This window comes from Macrotis lagotis, chromosome X, assembly GCF_037893015.1.
Source record: "Macrotis lagotis isolate mMagLag1 chromosome X, bilby.v1.9.chrom.fasta, whole genome shotgun sequence".
Classification (NCBI taxonomy): domain Eukaryota; kingdom Metazoa; phylum Chordata; class Mammalia; order Peramelemorphia; family Peramelidae; genus Macrotis; species Macrotis lagotis.
In genome coordinates, this window is record NC_133666.1 from 501043096 (window position 1) to 501060033 (window position 16938).

Here is a 16938-nt window from a genome sequence, read left to right on the forward strand (position 1 = left end):
TACATGCCTTTGTTACTCTCACATCCTATCTCTTCTCCTTACAGTGTTGTATTCTAGTAAATGCTAGTATTTACTGCAAGGGTACATACTGGAACTTTTATTGTGTTATGTAAATGGAACACAGTGTTGGTGATGAGAAGTATTAGGTGACCATTGCTTGTTGCTGTTTTCTACTCCATTCCTCCCAAGAACTCCCTGCCATCTTCATTGGGTTGTGCCTGCTCTGGCATTAAAGTCATCTAGAATTACAAGTTTGTCTTCTTTTGGCATGTTGATGATGAAATTTTCTAAGTCTTCATAAAATTTTTCTTTGATCTCTTTTGGAACTGCAAGCTTGTTGACCAGATTGAATTTGATTGCATAACCATTACCAATTTCTTGGTGCTCCTCATTGTAGCTAACACTCCAGAAAAATGTGTATCCTGCTCTGACTTCAGCAAAATGGCCTTCATTTGCTAGCCTTTTTTCACTCAGACATGCCATTTGGATATGATACCTGGTGAGTTTTCTCACAAGTTGTACTTTGAGTTATACTGTATTTTGTGTTGTCTATAAGTATGTGCAAATTCCATGTACCAGTGGTGAGTGGAATCATCTCTGTAAAAGCTATTTTTTAAAACCTTTTTTTGTGTTTTGACTGCAGGGTGGGATCCCTGCCTGCTCAGGTATGTAGACATTTTTAAGGGACACCTTTTCTAGCCTCTTTCTTATGTCAGGAGATTAACACTAGTTACTGTGATGCCTGATAAACCTACCCTCATCTTTTTTGTCCTAATAAAAATCTTCACTTGATATTTTTTAAATTATTTTCATTCTCATTTTGTACAATTTTTTTTACATTAATAAAATATTCTTGTTTACAAGTAAACAAAATACCCCTCCCCCCATGAATATAGATAGACTTGCTTGGGCAAAAAAAGTAAAGGGGAGAGAAAAAAAATTAAAATTAAAAAAAATAATAGTAATAATTGTAGGTATGGCCAGGTGGTGCAATGGACAAAGCACCAGCCCTGGAGCCACGAGCACCCGAGTCCATATCCAGCCTCTTAAACCCAATAATCACCCAGCCATGTGACATGCAAGCCACCCAATCCCCAATGCCCTGCAAAAACCAAAAAGAAGAAAACAAAAGACCCAAAATAAAATAAAATAAAATAGTAATAATAGTAGGGGTGGCTGGGTGGCAGACAGAGCATTGGCCATTGAGCCAGGAGCACCTGGGTCCAAATCCGGCCCCAGACACCCAATGATCACCCTTCTATGTGGCCCCAGGCAGGCCACTGAGCCCCACTTGCCCTGCACCCTCCCCCAAATAATAATAACAAAAGGTGTGCTTCAGTCTTTGTTCCAACACCATCAACTCTGTCCTGGGTGAATCACATTCTTTATGATAAGTCCATCACAAAAGTTGCTTCCATATTTTTCCAAGGTTGCCATTGCTGATCTCAACTCCCTCCTTTCTTATTTCTCCACTACCATGCACTATATTTTCTCTCTCCTTTCACTCTGACTCTGCTGTAGGGTCGCTGAGTGGCACAGCAGACAGATCCCTGGTCCTGGGGCCAAGAAGCCCTGAGCCTCCATACCACCCCTAAGGCCCAGAATCCACCTGGCCCTATGGTCCTGGACAGGCCATCCAATCCCAGCCCCTTGCAAGAAGTAAAAAAGAAAATGTGTTATATCTGAACACTGTCCCCCCATGGTCGGACCTCTCCTCCATCATTCACATCCCCACCCCTTCCCCCTGCTCCCCCCCCTCCTTCTTACTCCAGATGTCTATACCCCATTGAGTATATATGCTGTTTCCTCTCCTAGCCATCTCTGATGAGAGCAAAGGTTCCCTCATTCCCCCTTGCCTCCCCCTTCCTTATCATTGCAATAGATCATTGTAATAAAAAAAAAACTTACTATGTGAAATAGCTTGGACTATTCCCCCTCTCCTTTTTCTTTCTCTCATTCCATTTCCCTTTTTTTCTATTGACTCCATTTTTACACCCTATTTTATCTTCGAATTCAGCTTTCTCCTGTGCTTCAACTATAAAAGCTCCCTCTACCTGCTCTATTAACTGAGATGGTTCATATGAATATTATCAGTATCATTTTTCTATACATGCAGTTCATCCTCATTAAGTCCCTCATATTTCCCCCCTCTCTTCCAATCTCCATGCTTCACCTGAGTCCTGTATCTGAAGGTCAAACCTTCTGTTCAGCTCTGGCCATTCCAAAAGGAACCTTTGAAATTCCCCTGGTTCATTGAAAGTCCATCTTTTTCCCTGGAATTCTTGGCTGCATTCTAAGCTCTCTTGCCTTCCGGTATATTGTATTCCAAGCCCTACGAGCTTCCAATGTAGCTGCTGCTAAGTCCTGTGTGATCCTGACAGCATCTCCATGATATTTAAACTGTGTCCTTCTGGCTGCTTGTAATATTTTCTCTTTGACTTGGGAGTTCTGGAACTTGGCTATAATATTCCTGGGGGTTGGTTTTTTGGGATCTCTTTCTCGGGGGGATTGGTGGATTCTGTGGATTCTCTCCATTTCTATTTTGCCCTCTGCTTCTAGAATATCAGGGCAATTTTCCTGTAGTAATTCTTTGAAAATGATGTCAAGGCTCTTTTCCTGATCATGACTTTCAGGTATTCCAATAATTTTTAAATTATCTTTCCTAAGTCTGTTTTCCATATCAGTTGTTTTTTCAATGAGATATTTCACATTTTCTTCTAATTTTTCATTTTTTTGGTTTTGAAGTATTGATTCCTGATTTCTGGTAAATTCATCAATCTCCCTGAATTCTGTTCTTTGTCTGAATTATTTGTTCTCCTCAGAGAGTTTTCTTATCTCTTTCCATCTGGCCAATTTTGCTTTTTAAAGCATTCTTCTCCTCAATAACTTTTTGAACTGTTTTATCCATTTGACCTAAGCTGGTTTTTAGCATGCTATTTTCTTCAGCATTTTTTTGTATTTACTTGACTAAGCTGCTGACTTCATTTTCATGTTTTTCCTGCATCTCTCCTTTCTTTTCCTAGTTTTTCTTCCAACTCCCTCATTTGATTTTCAAAGTCTTTTTTGAGCTCTGTCATAGCCTGAGGCCAATTTCTGTTTTTCTTGGAGTCTTTAGATGCAGGAGCTTGTGCTTCCTCATCTTCAGACTGAGTATTTTGATGCTTCTTGGGCTCATTTGCAAAATATTTCTCAATGGTCTTCCTCTTGTTTCTTTGCTTGTTCATTTTCCCAGCCTAAGCCTGTTTTTTAGGGTGCTTCCTCAGCTTTTGGGACACTCCCACAGGGGTCTCAGTGTGTGAGGCTCTGTCCTCCCTCGGGGTCTGTGAATGACCATAAGTGCCCCCCTCTGCCACGGGACGAGGTGGGGGGGGCCCTGTTGTTCTATGGGGGGCCTAGACTGGGATCAGGATCTGAATGTGGTCAGAGCCCCAGAGTCCTGTTCCAGGGGCAGAGGACAGAGCTCTGCAGTCTCTCTCTCTCTCTCTTCACTCCCCTCCCTCAGCTCAATGGGCTCATGCTCTGGGGACTCCTGCTTATGGGCTCCACCTGCTTCTGTTCCTGGATCTGGGCTGCAGAAAGACCAAGCTGCTAGCTGTGTGCCCTGAGGGCTGGGCTCCACGTGCGCTCTGGCAGAGGTGCCCTGCTGTTCCCCCACTTTGTGCTGGTGCTCCCCGGGTGCAGCTCAGGAGACTCCTCTGCTGCTGTGACCCACTGCTCCCAGCGCTCTGGGGCTGCCTCTGGGAGGCTGAAGTTCTTTCACTGTGGTGGGCCACCCCTCCGACTCCAGGGGAGCAGAGCCTTTCTGCTCTTTTCCAGGTTACCTTGAGTAGGAGAACTGCCTCACTGGGTCCCTTTGTGGCTTCTGTCTCTCGAAAGTTTAGTTAGAGTCCTTAGTTTATGAGTTTTTATCAGAGAGCTCCTAAGACTCCATCCCTTCATGTTGCCATCTTGGCTCCACCCCCCACTTGATTCTTAAAGAGACTATCTCTTTAAGCTATTCTGTATATTTGAAAGATTTGATTTTTCATAGCCAGTTTCATTGAAAAAATATCTACAGGGGCCTCAACTTCCTACTCACTTTTCTGTGAAGAAGTCAAGTCATTTAAGTACTTATGAATCCCCCCTATGTTCCAGACCAATAATTCACAGTTTAATGAAGAAGACAACAAACAAACAATTGCTTATGACCAAAATATATACAGGAAATTATCAAGAAAAGGGAAGGCAGAAAAAGACAAAAAAAAGAAAAGGGAAAGCACTGGAATTTAGAGGGTTTGGAAAAGGTCTGTAGATGAGGGAATTAACTGGGTCTTTGATATATGTGGTTGCATATATGAGACAATATATATATATATATATATGTATATATACATATATATATATATATATATATATATATATATATATATATATCCATTTCTGTCTCTTTAAAGAAAGGAGAAAAGTACATTTTCTCAACTCTTCTGTGGCTCACCTTATGTATTATAATTATACAGTATGAGTTTTTATATTTTGATCTTCCCTTTGATGATGTTGTTGTAATCTTAATCATCTTTCTAGTTCTGTTTATTTCTGTCATTTGATATTCTTTTCCATTTTTTGAATTATTTTTTAAAATTTTATTTCTTCAGTGCATTGGGGTTAAGTGACTTGCCCAAGGTCACTTGACTAGGCAATTATTAAGTGTCTGAGGCCAAATTTGAACTCAGATCCTCCTGACTCCAGGGCTGGTGCTCTATCACTGCACCACCTAGCTGGCCACTTTCTGAATTATTAATATTCATCACTTCTTGTGGTTCAGTATTATTCTATTACATTCAAGCACCCTAGCTGATTTAATCATTCTATTTTATAGGTATCTTTTTTTGTTTCCTGTTTTTGCTAACAGAAAAAATAGTTGCTAAGAAAATTTTGGTCTATATGGGATATTTTCTCTCCTTGACCTCTTTGGGGATATATGTTTAGCAATAGAATTTCTGAATCAAAGAGAACGATTTTCAAAATAATTCCAGTTTTCTTTCCAGAATGATTGAACTAATTTATAACTTCATCTACAGTATATTAGTGTACCTATCTTTACTCAACCTCTCCATCATTAATTGTTTCTTACTCTTGTAATTTTGACCAGATGATGCCTCAAATTTACATTTTTCTTATAGTTTATCTTTTTCTGAGAAATGATCATATCCTTTTATCACTTGTTTATTCACCACTTGACTCTTTTTGTTTTATTTATTTCTGTTAGTTTATGATCTCATTTTGTATATCAGATCCTTATCAAATAGACTGAAAGGGATTAAGACTGAGAACAAATTTGGCAATGTTGAAATAATTAGTAACTTTGGAGAAAATAGTTTCATTTTAGAGAAGTCATATTTTAAAGAGTGGAGGAATATATTAAAGGAAAGAACTGAAATATGGGAGCCTATACATACTTTAGGACTCTGTCCTGGGCCCCATTCGCTCTCTTTTGGTAATCTCAAAAAGTCTGTGCATTCAAGCTTGATATTTATGACCTATCAAGCTTTATCTCTTAGGTGAGCTTTAATCCTGAATTATCAACACACTGATGGTTAACATCATGTCATTTAACTTCCTAAGTTCAAAAGGGGAAAGTGGTGGGAAAGGCATATTCATTAAATGTGTACCCTGTGCCAGACATTCTATCAAGTTGTTTCCAATTTTATCTGATTTGATCCTTGCAGCTTTTGGAAGCACGTGTTACAATTATTCTCATTTTATAGGTGAAGAAATTGAGAGAGTAGAAAGTCTTAGGTTGAATTTGAACTTAGTTCTTCCTGACTCAAGATCTGACTCTTTATCTACTGTGTCACCTAGCTTTTCTCTTTTTCTCCAAAACCACTTCTTTCCCACACTTCCTTATTACTTTAGAGAAGACTTGTCATTCTTCTAATTACTTAGGTTCACTAAATTGGAAGAATCTTCAACCTCTGACTCTTAAATGTCTTTCATATCTTATCATTAGCCAAATCTTATACATTCTATTTTCATAATGCCTCTTCAACTTATCTCCTTTTCCCTCAGCACCAAGATCAGGGCTTTATTACATCTTAACTTTGACTATTGTGGTAGTTTCTAAAATGGTCTTCATGCTTCTATTATTCTCTTTTCCTCTCCAACTATTCTCCATAGATCAGCTAAATGATATTCTTAAAGCATGGTTCTAACCATGTTATATCCCTTTTCTAGGAACTTCAACATTCCCTGTTACTGTTAAGATAAAATATAAATTCATCTAACTTTTAAAGCCATTTGCAATCTGGCTCCAACTTCTTTTTCCAGACTGATTTCACAGTAGTGCCTCTGAAAAATTCTATGTTTCAGTTTAAATGGACTTCTTCATCTTTTCCCTATGAACCACAATCCTTATCCTACTTCTTTTCTTTGTAATTGGTATCAGTGTAGTTGAACAGTTCTTCCTGTTCTTCCTCTTTACTTCTTTCTTTAGAAATATCCATTTCCTTTCAGGGCTCATTTTGGGTGCACTTCCTACAGGAGACCCTTTCTTTCAACTAAGTTGTTAGTTCCCTTCTTCCTCAAACTCTGAAATTATTTGAAATTTATTTTTTATATATTATTTTTGTTTATGTATGTTCCCTAGGAAAATAAGCTATTTAAAGAGCAGATCCTAGTTCTTCATTTGAGAGCTATAATTTTATTTATTATAAAAACAAAACTTAGATTTTTGTTATTTTTTTTAATCACTTAGATTTCTTCCTGGTATTCCTTCCTCTTTACTTTCTCAGAAAGCTGTCTCTTTAAATGAAGTGCTTTTTGCAGAGCTCAGTTCCTTGCACAAAGTAAGTTATTAATAAATACCGAATTGAACTGGATATGAAGTCAAAGTTCCTGGATTTAAATCTATACCACCCGTTTACCACCCATTATCTTTGGATAATAAAATCACTTCTCTGGATCTTAGTTTCTTTGTCTGTAAAATGAAGGGATTGAGTTATATGGTGGCTGATGGTCTCTTCCAAGTCAAAATCTTCCTTTCCCAAGAAAGAAGTAGTAAATAAGTAGAATAAAAATTTTAGTGCTTAAAACAACTCTACTTTCTTTTCTAGCTATTTCAATGTTTTTAAGTGAAAATATTTGTTTGAGTTTATTTCATATTTGTATCTTTGGCTGTTGTTTTTCTTAGTGTAATTGTTATTTGGGCATCCATATGATATATATTACAAGCAATTTCATATTTGTTTTTTTAGCTATTGTTAACAAGCATTTTTTAAATAACTCATGTTCACTCTCATTACATATATTTCACTGGTAAGTATAACCTTAGTTAATTGAAATTTTCAAATGATTTGGACCTCTCTCCAGTATATCTTATAAAACTTAAAATATGCTACTGTTCAAATCCACATAAAAATAGTAAGCTTATTTGGGAGGTTGGAGTGTTTTAAGTAAGTAAATAGATGAAATCAGTCTGGGAAGGGCTTCATGAAAGAATAGAATTTGAAAGAAGGTAGTTTATATTGAATTTTTCAAATTCTATGTCTAAACTCTAAATGAAATTAACTCTTCCCTATATATAATAAAATGAAAAATTAATAAGGTGCATGGAACTACAAATCTGTTATGTATAATTTGTTTTTTAAAAAATTCTAAGTTTGACATACTGCTTTTAAATATATCCTGCTTTTCTATGCTTCTGAAGTGATATAGTTTAGAAGCAGAAAGTTCGAGAGTTGAATTAATATTCTAGGTGTAAGGCAGAGCTAAAATAATTTGATTCAGTTTGTTTTTTGTTCAGTTTTATTATTTTTTTTAGCACATTACCCAGTTATTTTAGGAAATTTGTCTTACTTTAAAAGTGAACACACACCTCAATAAAGTTTTCCCTCTGTACATTTTGACTTTAAAGACCTTTGATGAACTAATCTGTTGATAATTTTTGACATGGTCCCGTTGGACTGATGATTATCAGTTATGATGCTAATCAGTGCCACTTGAAATGTTGATTTTAGAAATATTTATTTCCTTTCATTAATTGGCTTGACACCAGCTATTTCATATTGTCCATTGAACAGTAATTTTATAATTTGTATTACTGGTTTTACAGTGATTTAGAATAATGAAAATTGAGCTGATAGTCTTTGATAGAACTCAGTGTTTTTGTTATACATTAGGAATTTGCTGTTTTATTATATTTGTTGTATACTTGTTTACTTCTGTGTATTATTGTATTATTCAATTAAGCAACTATCAGGAATTGTGATTTTCTGAAATGAATTTGTTTTGGAAGTATAACTAAGGAGACATTTCTGAAGTGATTTAATATTTTTTCAAAAAATATTGCCCCACTAATTATCTTTCAATTAAAATTTGAACTCTGCTGTACTAATGTTTGCCTTCGTTGATTATACTTCTTCTTTTTTTTAAGGTAAAGTGCAAGTTAAGAGTTCAGACATACAAGTTGGAGACCTCATCATAGTGGAAAAGGTTGATGAATTTTTAATATATTATAGATGATAAACATACCTATTTATAATGTGGATTGTTTGCAGATTTTATTTTTTCATTGAATCTTTTGATTATGAATTTTAATTAAATACTTTATACAGCCTCATGTATAACATATCTCAATTTATTTTTTGTTGATTGTCTATATTAAGTGGGTTTTTAAATTATATAGTTTAAACTTTAATTTGATCCAGAAATCAAGAGTTAATTTTTCAAAATCACACTCCCCTCTATTTGAATTAGAGCAGTTAGTTTCTATATGTTGTAGAGAGCACTTAGGACTTACTTTCCCTGATATTTGTGTCTTAGCATTCAAAACTTTTATCTCTACATAGAAACACGACCTTTTTAATTTATTTAACATTGAGAAAGTGTTAATTTTTCCAGTGTTAATTGCTTTGAGAGGAAAGGGAAGGAGAAAGGAGCAAGGAGGCAGAGTGCTACTTTTAACACAGAAATTGAAAATATAAACGTATTGGTCACTGCAAGGAGGATAGGGTGAAAAGATGCAAATTCTGAGGAGTAAAGGGGTTCAAAGGTTTGTTTTGCATGCAACATAGATTTTATGTAGATGATCTGTTTGCATTTATAAGCATATAATGAAAAATTTTCAAATTTTTGGAAGCCTTACCCTCAAATACAAATCTTGGCCATTTCAGTTTGTAGGGGAGTGCATAAAGTAAAAAGAACTCTGGACTGCTTTATACAAGATTAAAGTTATAGATCAGGAGATTAAGGTTCTAGTTTTAGGTCTGTTAACAAATTGTGATCTTGGAGAAATTATTTAATCCATTAGCATCCCTGTTTTCTCCTTTTACATTTGTCAATATTGACTGTACTTTGCTCATCTCACAAATATATTATGAGAATAACTGAATAGTATTGTGGTTTAGTGAATTTATGCTGACCTTAGAATCAGGAAGACCTGATCAGAACTCGCATTTCTAATATGATTGTTGTATTATCCTGAGCAGTTCAGTTAGGACCTCATTGTCTCAGTCAGTTCTCTAGCTATAGAAAGGTATTGTTGTTCTGTCCTGGTAGGGGAAGTTCTTAATGAAATCATAGATTTTGCTTGAAAAGAGAGAGCTAGGAAGTAATTAACTCTGGAGACTTCTAGTAAGATCTGCCAAATATAGTCTTGCCCGTCATTTTTTTTTTTTTGGTTATAAAGTTTATAATAATGAAATAATTAATCTTTGTATGTTGAAATGTTAAAATGAAATTACTTAGTCATCATTTGAGTTTCAGGAGGAATAACACTATCTAATCTTTTATTTTATTGAATATCAACTTGTACATCGAAATACCTTAACATGAGAGTTGAGTTAGGTACTTAATATCCTATGAAAGGAGGAAAAATGATTAATTAGCTCATAGATATTAGGCAGGGATCTGGATTGGGTTACAATGTGCTAATTACTTACCTAATCCTCTTCATTCTTCTTCCTCATAGTAATGGCACATACATACAGGAAATAACTTGTGTTACTGAAGTCTTTTTTTCCCAATTGATATTTTATTTTTCCAACTACATATTATGAAAGTTTTTCAACATTCATCCACATGCATATGCATATATTTAAGTTATATACTTTCCTTCCACCTTCCCTTCCCACCCCCTCCCCTCTGCTGCAACCTTTCAGATGAATATCATACACACACATTTGTGTTTAACATGTTTACATGTTAGTTATTTTTGGCACAAGGAATTAGGATTAAAGGAAAAGAAAGATATCATGAGATAGGGAAGACATATATAAGAAAATTTTTTAAAAAATTAATATAGCGTTCTTTCAGATTCTGTTTGGTTATTTTTTGTTTTGTTTTTTTCTTCCTTTAGTGAGAGATAGCATTATCCATAGCTATTCTCTTAGGGTTGTCCTAGATTTCTGAACTGCTGAGAGGAGTTGGATCGATCAAAGTTGATCAGTTCACAATGTTGTTGTATATGTACAGTGTTTTCTTTCCTTTTTCCTTCACTCAGCATTAGTTTTTGTAATTTGTTCCGTGCATCTCTAGAGTCCAACCATTCATAGTTCCTTATAGAACAGTAGTATTCTATAACATTCACATACCATTACTTGTTCAGCAGTTCCCCAATTGATGGGCATCCCCTCAATTTCCAATTCTTGCCACTGCAAAAAAGAACATTGTGAATATTTTGGAACATATGGGACTTTGCCCATTTTTTTATGATTTCTTCTGGATGTAGACCTAGTATTGTTATTGCTGGGTTAAAGGGTAGGATTAGTTTTATTGTTCTTTGGGCATAGTTCCAATATTGCTCTCAAGAATGGTTGGATCAGTTCACAACTCGACCAACAATGCATAATCCTCTGAATCCTCCCACAACTCTCCGACATTGATTTGTTTCCTGTTTTGTTATCTTAGCCAACCTGATAGGTGTGAGGTGAAACCTCATATTTGTTTGAATTTTCATTTCTCTGTTCAGGAATGATTTGGAGCATTTTTTCATATGTTTAGATATAACTTTAATTTCTTCATTTGAAAACTGTTCATATCCTTTGTCTATTTATCCATTGGGGAATAATTTGTTAACCTTATAAATTTGATGTGGTTCTCTATATATTTTAGAAATGATACCTTTATTAGAACCCCAGATGTGAAAATTGTTTCCCAGCTTTCTGTTTTCCTTCTAATTTTGGTGTGTTACTGAAATCTTAGAAGTTTTTTCTTTATTCAAGGAAAAGTTGTTCTTTTCCCTATCTACTCTCTTCCTCAACTTCTTTGCATTCTATACTTTATGTAAAAACTAGTTAAAATTTTGCCTCTGAAAATTAACAAATTTTGTGACCATTAAGCAAGTTACTTTCCTTTTCTTCAGGTTGTTTTTCTGAAATACCTAACTCAAATTGGGGTTGTGAGATATAGTGAGATGATGTTATATAAAGCACATTGCAAATTTTAAATCACTATATAAATGTTAATATGATCTTAGATTTATATGCTCTTTGTTTATTTTTACTCATCACATTTTTCCTAAGTTTTGGGGTCAGTCATACTAATTCAAATTAACCTCATTTTCACCATGATTTCTATTGCAAGATTCCTTTATATGTGTGTGTGTTGTCTATTCATGTTGTGTGTGTGTCTGTCCTGTTCCATTTACCTTCAGCTTTTTTTGTATATCTTCACTTGTTCCATTTCTCCCTAACCCCTCCCCCCGCTTTTTATCATTTGCTGAGAAGAACATTTTGCTGAATGTGATCCTGCAGTATTAGGAAAAATAAATATGCTTAGTATCTCTTGAGTCTCCTGTTTGAAGACCAAATTTTCTATTTAACTCTGGTCTTTTTGTCAGGAAAAGTTGGAAGTCTCCTATTTCATTAAATGTCCATCTTTTCCCCTGGAAGAGAAGGCTCTGTTTTGCTGAATAGAGAATTCTTTTTTTTTTTAATTAGGTTTTTGCAAGGCAAACAGGGGTTAAGTGGCTTGTCCAAGGCCACACAGCTAGGTAGTTATTAAGTGTCTGAGAACAGATTTGAACCCAGGTACTCCTGACTCCAGGGCCGGTGTTTCATCCACTACGCCACTACGCCACCCTAGCCCAGTTATTCTTAAATTGTCTCTCCTGGGTTTATTCTCCAAGTCAGTTGTTTTGCCAGTGAGGTATTTTACATTTTCTATTATTTTTTCATTTTTTTGGTTTTGTTTAACAGATTCTTGTTGTCTCCTGAAGTCATTAGTTTCCACAGATTCCATATGTTTTTTAAGATAAGAATTTTCTTCATTTATCTTTTTTGACTCCTTTTCCAAAACTCCTCTTTTAAAAATAGAATTTGCCACTTCATTTGCCCATTTGTGGTTTTGAAAGAATTATTTTCTTTTCTCCTGCAAAGTGTTAATTTTCTTTTTTTTCTTGTTTTTTTTAGAAAGATTTTATTTATTTTGAATTTTACAATTTTCACCCTAATCTTGTTTATCTTCCCCCACCCCCCACAGAAGGCAACCTGTTAGTCTTTACATTGCTTTCATGGTATGCATTGATCTAAGTTGAATGTGATGAGAGAGAAATCATATCCTTAAGGAAGAAACATAAAGTATAAGAGATTGCAAAATTACATAATAAGATAATGGTTTTGTTTTCTTTTTTTTAAATTAAAGTTAATAGTCTTTGGTCTTTGTTCAAACTCCACAATTTTTTCTCTAGATACAGATGGTATTCTCCATCACAGAAACCCCAAAATTGTGCCTGATTGTTGCATTGATAGAATGACAAAGTCCATCAAGGTTGACCATCACCTGCATGTTGCTGTTAGGGTATACAATGTTCATCTCTCTTAATATCAGTTCATGCATAGCCTTCCAGCCTTCCCTGAATTCCCATTCCTCTTGGTTTCTATTAGTGTAATAGTGTTCCATCACATACATATACCACAGTTTGTTAAGGCATTCCCCATTGAAGGACATTCACTTGATTTGCAATTCTTTGCCACCACAAATAGGGCTGCTATAAATATTTTTGTACAAGTGATATTTTTATCCTCTTTCATAATCTCTTCAGGGTATAGACCCAATAGTAGTATTGCTGGATCAAAGGGTATGCACATTTTTGTTGCCCTTTGGGTGTAATTCCAAATTGCTCTCTAGAAAGGTTGGAGGAGTTCACAGCTCCACCAACAATGTATCAGTGTCCCAGATTTTCCATATTCCTTCTAACATTGATCATTGTCCTTTCTGGTCATATTGTCCAGTCTGAGAGGTATGAGGTGGTATCTCAGAGATGCTTTAATTTGTATTTCTCTAATAAGTAGTGATTTAGAGCAATTTTTCATATGGCTATGGATTACTTTGATCTCCTCATCTGTAAATTGCCTTTGTATATCCTTTGACCATTTGTCAATTGGGAAATGGCATTTTGTTTTAAAAATATGACTTCCCAATTTACTGCATTTCTTTTGATCTTGGTTACAGTAGTTCTGTCTGTGCAAAAGTTACAGGAATAAATGAGAGCAAGAGGAAATCAATGAACTAAATAAATTAGAGAAAGAACAAATTATAAGCCTCCAATTAAATACCAAATTAGAAATTCTAAAAATTAAAGGAGAATTTAATAAAATCAAAAGCAAGAAAACTATTGATCTAATAAATAAAACCAAGAGTTGGTTTTACAAAAAAACAAACAAACAATAAAATGTATAAACCTCTGGTCAATTTGATTAAAAAAAGAAAGAAGAAAACCAAAATGCTAGTATCATAAATGAAAATGGTGACCTCATCATCGGTGAGGAAATTAAAGTAATAATTTGGAATTATTTTGCCCAACTCTGCCAATAAATTTGACAATCTAAGTGAAATGGACGAATATTTACAAAAATATAAGTTGCCTAGGTTAAATGAAGAGGAAATTAAAAACCTAAATTACCCTATCTCAGTAAAAAAAAATTCAACAAGCCATTATCGAACTTAAGAAAAAATCTCCAGGGCCAGATGGATTCACAAGTAAATTCTATCAAATATTTAAGGAAAAATTGGTTCCAATTCTATATAAACTCTTTGGAAAAATAGATGAAGACAGAAGTCTGTCTGACTCTTTCTGTGACACCAATATAGTGCTGATACCTAAACCGGGAAGAGTTAAAAAAGAGGAAGAAACTTATAGACCTATCTCCCTGATGAATATAGATGCAAAAATCCTAAATAAAATCTTAGCAAAACAACTACAAGTTATCACTAGGATAATACACAATGACCAAATAGCATTTATCCCAAGAATTCATGGTTGGTTCAATATTTGGAAAACTGTCAGTATAATTAATTATATCAAAAACAATTCTATCAGATGCTGAGCAAGATGAGCAGAACCAGAAAAACACTGTACACCCTAACAGCAACCTGGGGGTGATGATCAATCTTGATGGACTTGCTCATTCCATCAGTGCAACAATCAGGGACAATTTGGTACTGTCTGTGATGGAGAATGCCATCTGTATCAAGAGAAAGAATTGTGGGATTTGAACAAAGACTAAGGTCTTACCCATAATTTAGGGAAAAAAAAGCTGATATCAGACAATAGTCTGATCTTGCTATCTCTTATACTTTATGTTTCTTCCTTAAGGATGTGATTTCTCTCTCATCACATTCAGTTTGGATCGAAGTATACCATGGGAACAATGTAAAGACTGGGAAATTGCCTTCTGTGGGGGGTGGGGGAGGGAAACAAGATTAGGGGAAAATTGTAAAACTCAAAATAAATAGAGTCTTTAAGGAATAAAAATTAATAAAAACCAAATCTATCAGAAATCATATGATTATATCAATTAGATGCTGAAAAAACTTTTGACAAAATACAGCACCCATTCCTACTAAAAACACTAGATTGTAGGAAAAAATGAATTGTTCCTTAGAATAATAAGCAGTATCTATCTGAAACCATCAATAAGCATTATATGCAATGGGGGTAGGCTAGAGGCATTCCCAGTAAGATCAGGGGTGAAACAAGGATGCCCATTATCACTGCTACTATTCAACATCATATTAAAAATGTTAGCTTCAACAATAAGAGAAGAAAAAGAAATTGAAGGAATTAGAGTTGGGAAGGAAGAGACAAAACTCTCACTCTTTGTAAATGACAAGATGGTATACGTAGAGAATTCAAAAAAAAAATCATCTAAAATATACTAGAAATAATTAGGAACATTAGCAAGATTGCAGGATAGAAAATAAACCCTCATAAATCCTCAGCATTTCTATATATGACTAGCAAGATGCAGCACCAAGAGGTAGAAAGAGAAATCCCATTTAAAGTAACTTCAGACAGTATAAAATGCCTGGGAGTCTACCTACAGAGGCAGACTCCAAAACTTTTCGTAAACAATTACAAAACACTTCTCAAACAAATAAAATGAGATTTAAATAACTGGACAAATATCAAGTGGTCATGGATAGGCTGAACTAATATAAAAATGACAGTTCTACCAAAATTTAACTACTTGTTAAGTGCCCTACCAATCAAAATTCCAATAAATTAGTTTAATGAGTTAGAAAAAGTTTTAACTAATTTACATGGAGAAATAAAAAGGCAAGAGTCTTCAGGGATTTAATGAAAAAAAAGTGGAAAAGAAGGTGGCTTAGCCTTACCATATCTAAAATTATAAAGCATCAGTTATCAGAACTGTCTGGTATTGGCTAAGAAACAGAGTGGTTGATCAGTGGAATAGACTAGGTGCAGTAGTAGGAATTTATTATAGTAATCTGTTGTTTGATAAACCCAAAGAGTCCAGCTTTTGGGATAAAAACTCTGTCTTTGATAAAAACTATTGGGAAGATTGGAAGTTGGATTAGACCAACACCTCACACCCTATATACCAAGATAAGATCAAAATGGATTCAGGATTTAGCCATAAAAACAATATTATAAGCAAACTATTTTAAGCAAAATTTTAAGTAAAGGAGATCAAGAATAGTTTACCTGTCAGATCTATGGAAAGGGAAGCAGTTTATAACTAAGGAAGCGATCGAGAACATTAAAAATAAGCTAGACATTTTTTATTACATTTAATTAAAAAGCTTTTGCATAGACAAAGTGTTAATTTTCTCGCGTTTGTTTTTCCAATTTTTCTAGTTGATTTTTAAACTCCTTTTTAATCTCTTCTAAGAAGTCTTTCTGGTCTGGAGACCAATTCATATTCTAATTTGAAGCTCTAGTTCTGGATAGGGTCCTTGTGTTAAAGGTTCAATGGACCTTGCTTTCTGTTGGCCTTTTTTATTTTCCTAGAATTATGTGTTGGGGAAGAGGCTGGCTCACAGACCTTTGGTGTTGAGATCCTTAGAGGCTTTGCACCTCCAAGTGGGCTGGCAAGTAGGGAATGCTAGACTCTTTTTCTGGATTGTGTGTGACCTTGAATAGTGACCTCTTCCCTAGGTCTGGAGGGGTTGGTGGGTGTGGGCATTAAGATCTGGGTTATTCCTGAACAATATCCAAATTCTGTTAAGAAGCTAGGAGGAATTAAGACTGTATTTGGCTTCTCTCCCTGAAATCTCTCAGTAGCCTTTGCTTCACCTTTTCCTTCTCTGATTCATCTTCTACCTTGCCCATATGATTTTCTAAAGTACATATCTAACCATGTTATTGGCATATATAGAACTTTTCAGTGGTTTCCTATTACTTTTAGGATTAAATATGAACTCCACTGTTTGGTATTTAAAGGTTTCATTCTTCTAACTTTATTATTCAGTTACTCTTCCCCTAGTACCATGCAGTCTAGATTTACTGTTCTTCTTGTCACTCTTAGTAGTTAAGCCCCCATATCCTGCTTCTTCTGTTCCTTTCTTCTGACTGACCCACCTCACTTTCATCTCTTGGAATTCCTAGTTTTTTCAAAACTTTGCTCATATATCACTTTGTTTGTGAAGCTGCCCGAATCTTTCCTTCCTTCTTAGAAGATTATTTTATACCTACTTAGCATGTAGCATGTACCTTGTGTG

At 35.0% G+C, this 16938-nt stretch overlaps 1 protein-coding gene across 7 annotated transcripts in view; it reads left to right on the plus strand.

Annotated features, from left to right (window-relative positions):
* ATP9B (ATPase phospholipid transporting 9B (putative)) overlaps window positions 1–16938 on the plus strand; it is a 487939-nt gene that overhangs the window by 130466 nt on the left and 340535 nt on the right. For 4 of the 7 annotated variants that reach the window (XM_074204072.1, XM_074204073.1, XM_074204074.1 and 1 more), the window contains one exon: window positions 8408–8466. The exons of 2 other annotated variants lie outside the window; for them this stretch is intronic. In XM_074204072.1, coding sequence (XP_074060173.1) covers window positions 8408–8466 — 59 coding nt within the window. Of the gene's footprint in view, window positions 1–397; window positions 500–8407; window positions 8467–16938 lie in introns of all 7 variants that reach the window. One more of the 7 variants, XM_074204077.1, reaches the window with a different exon arrangement.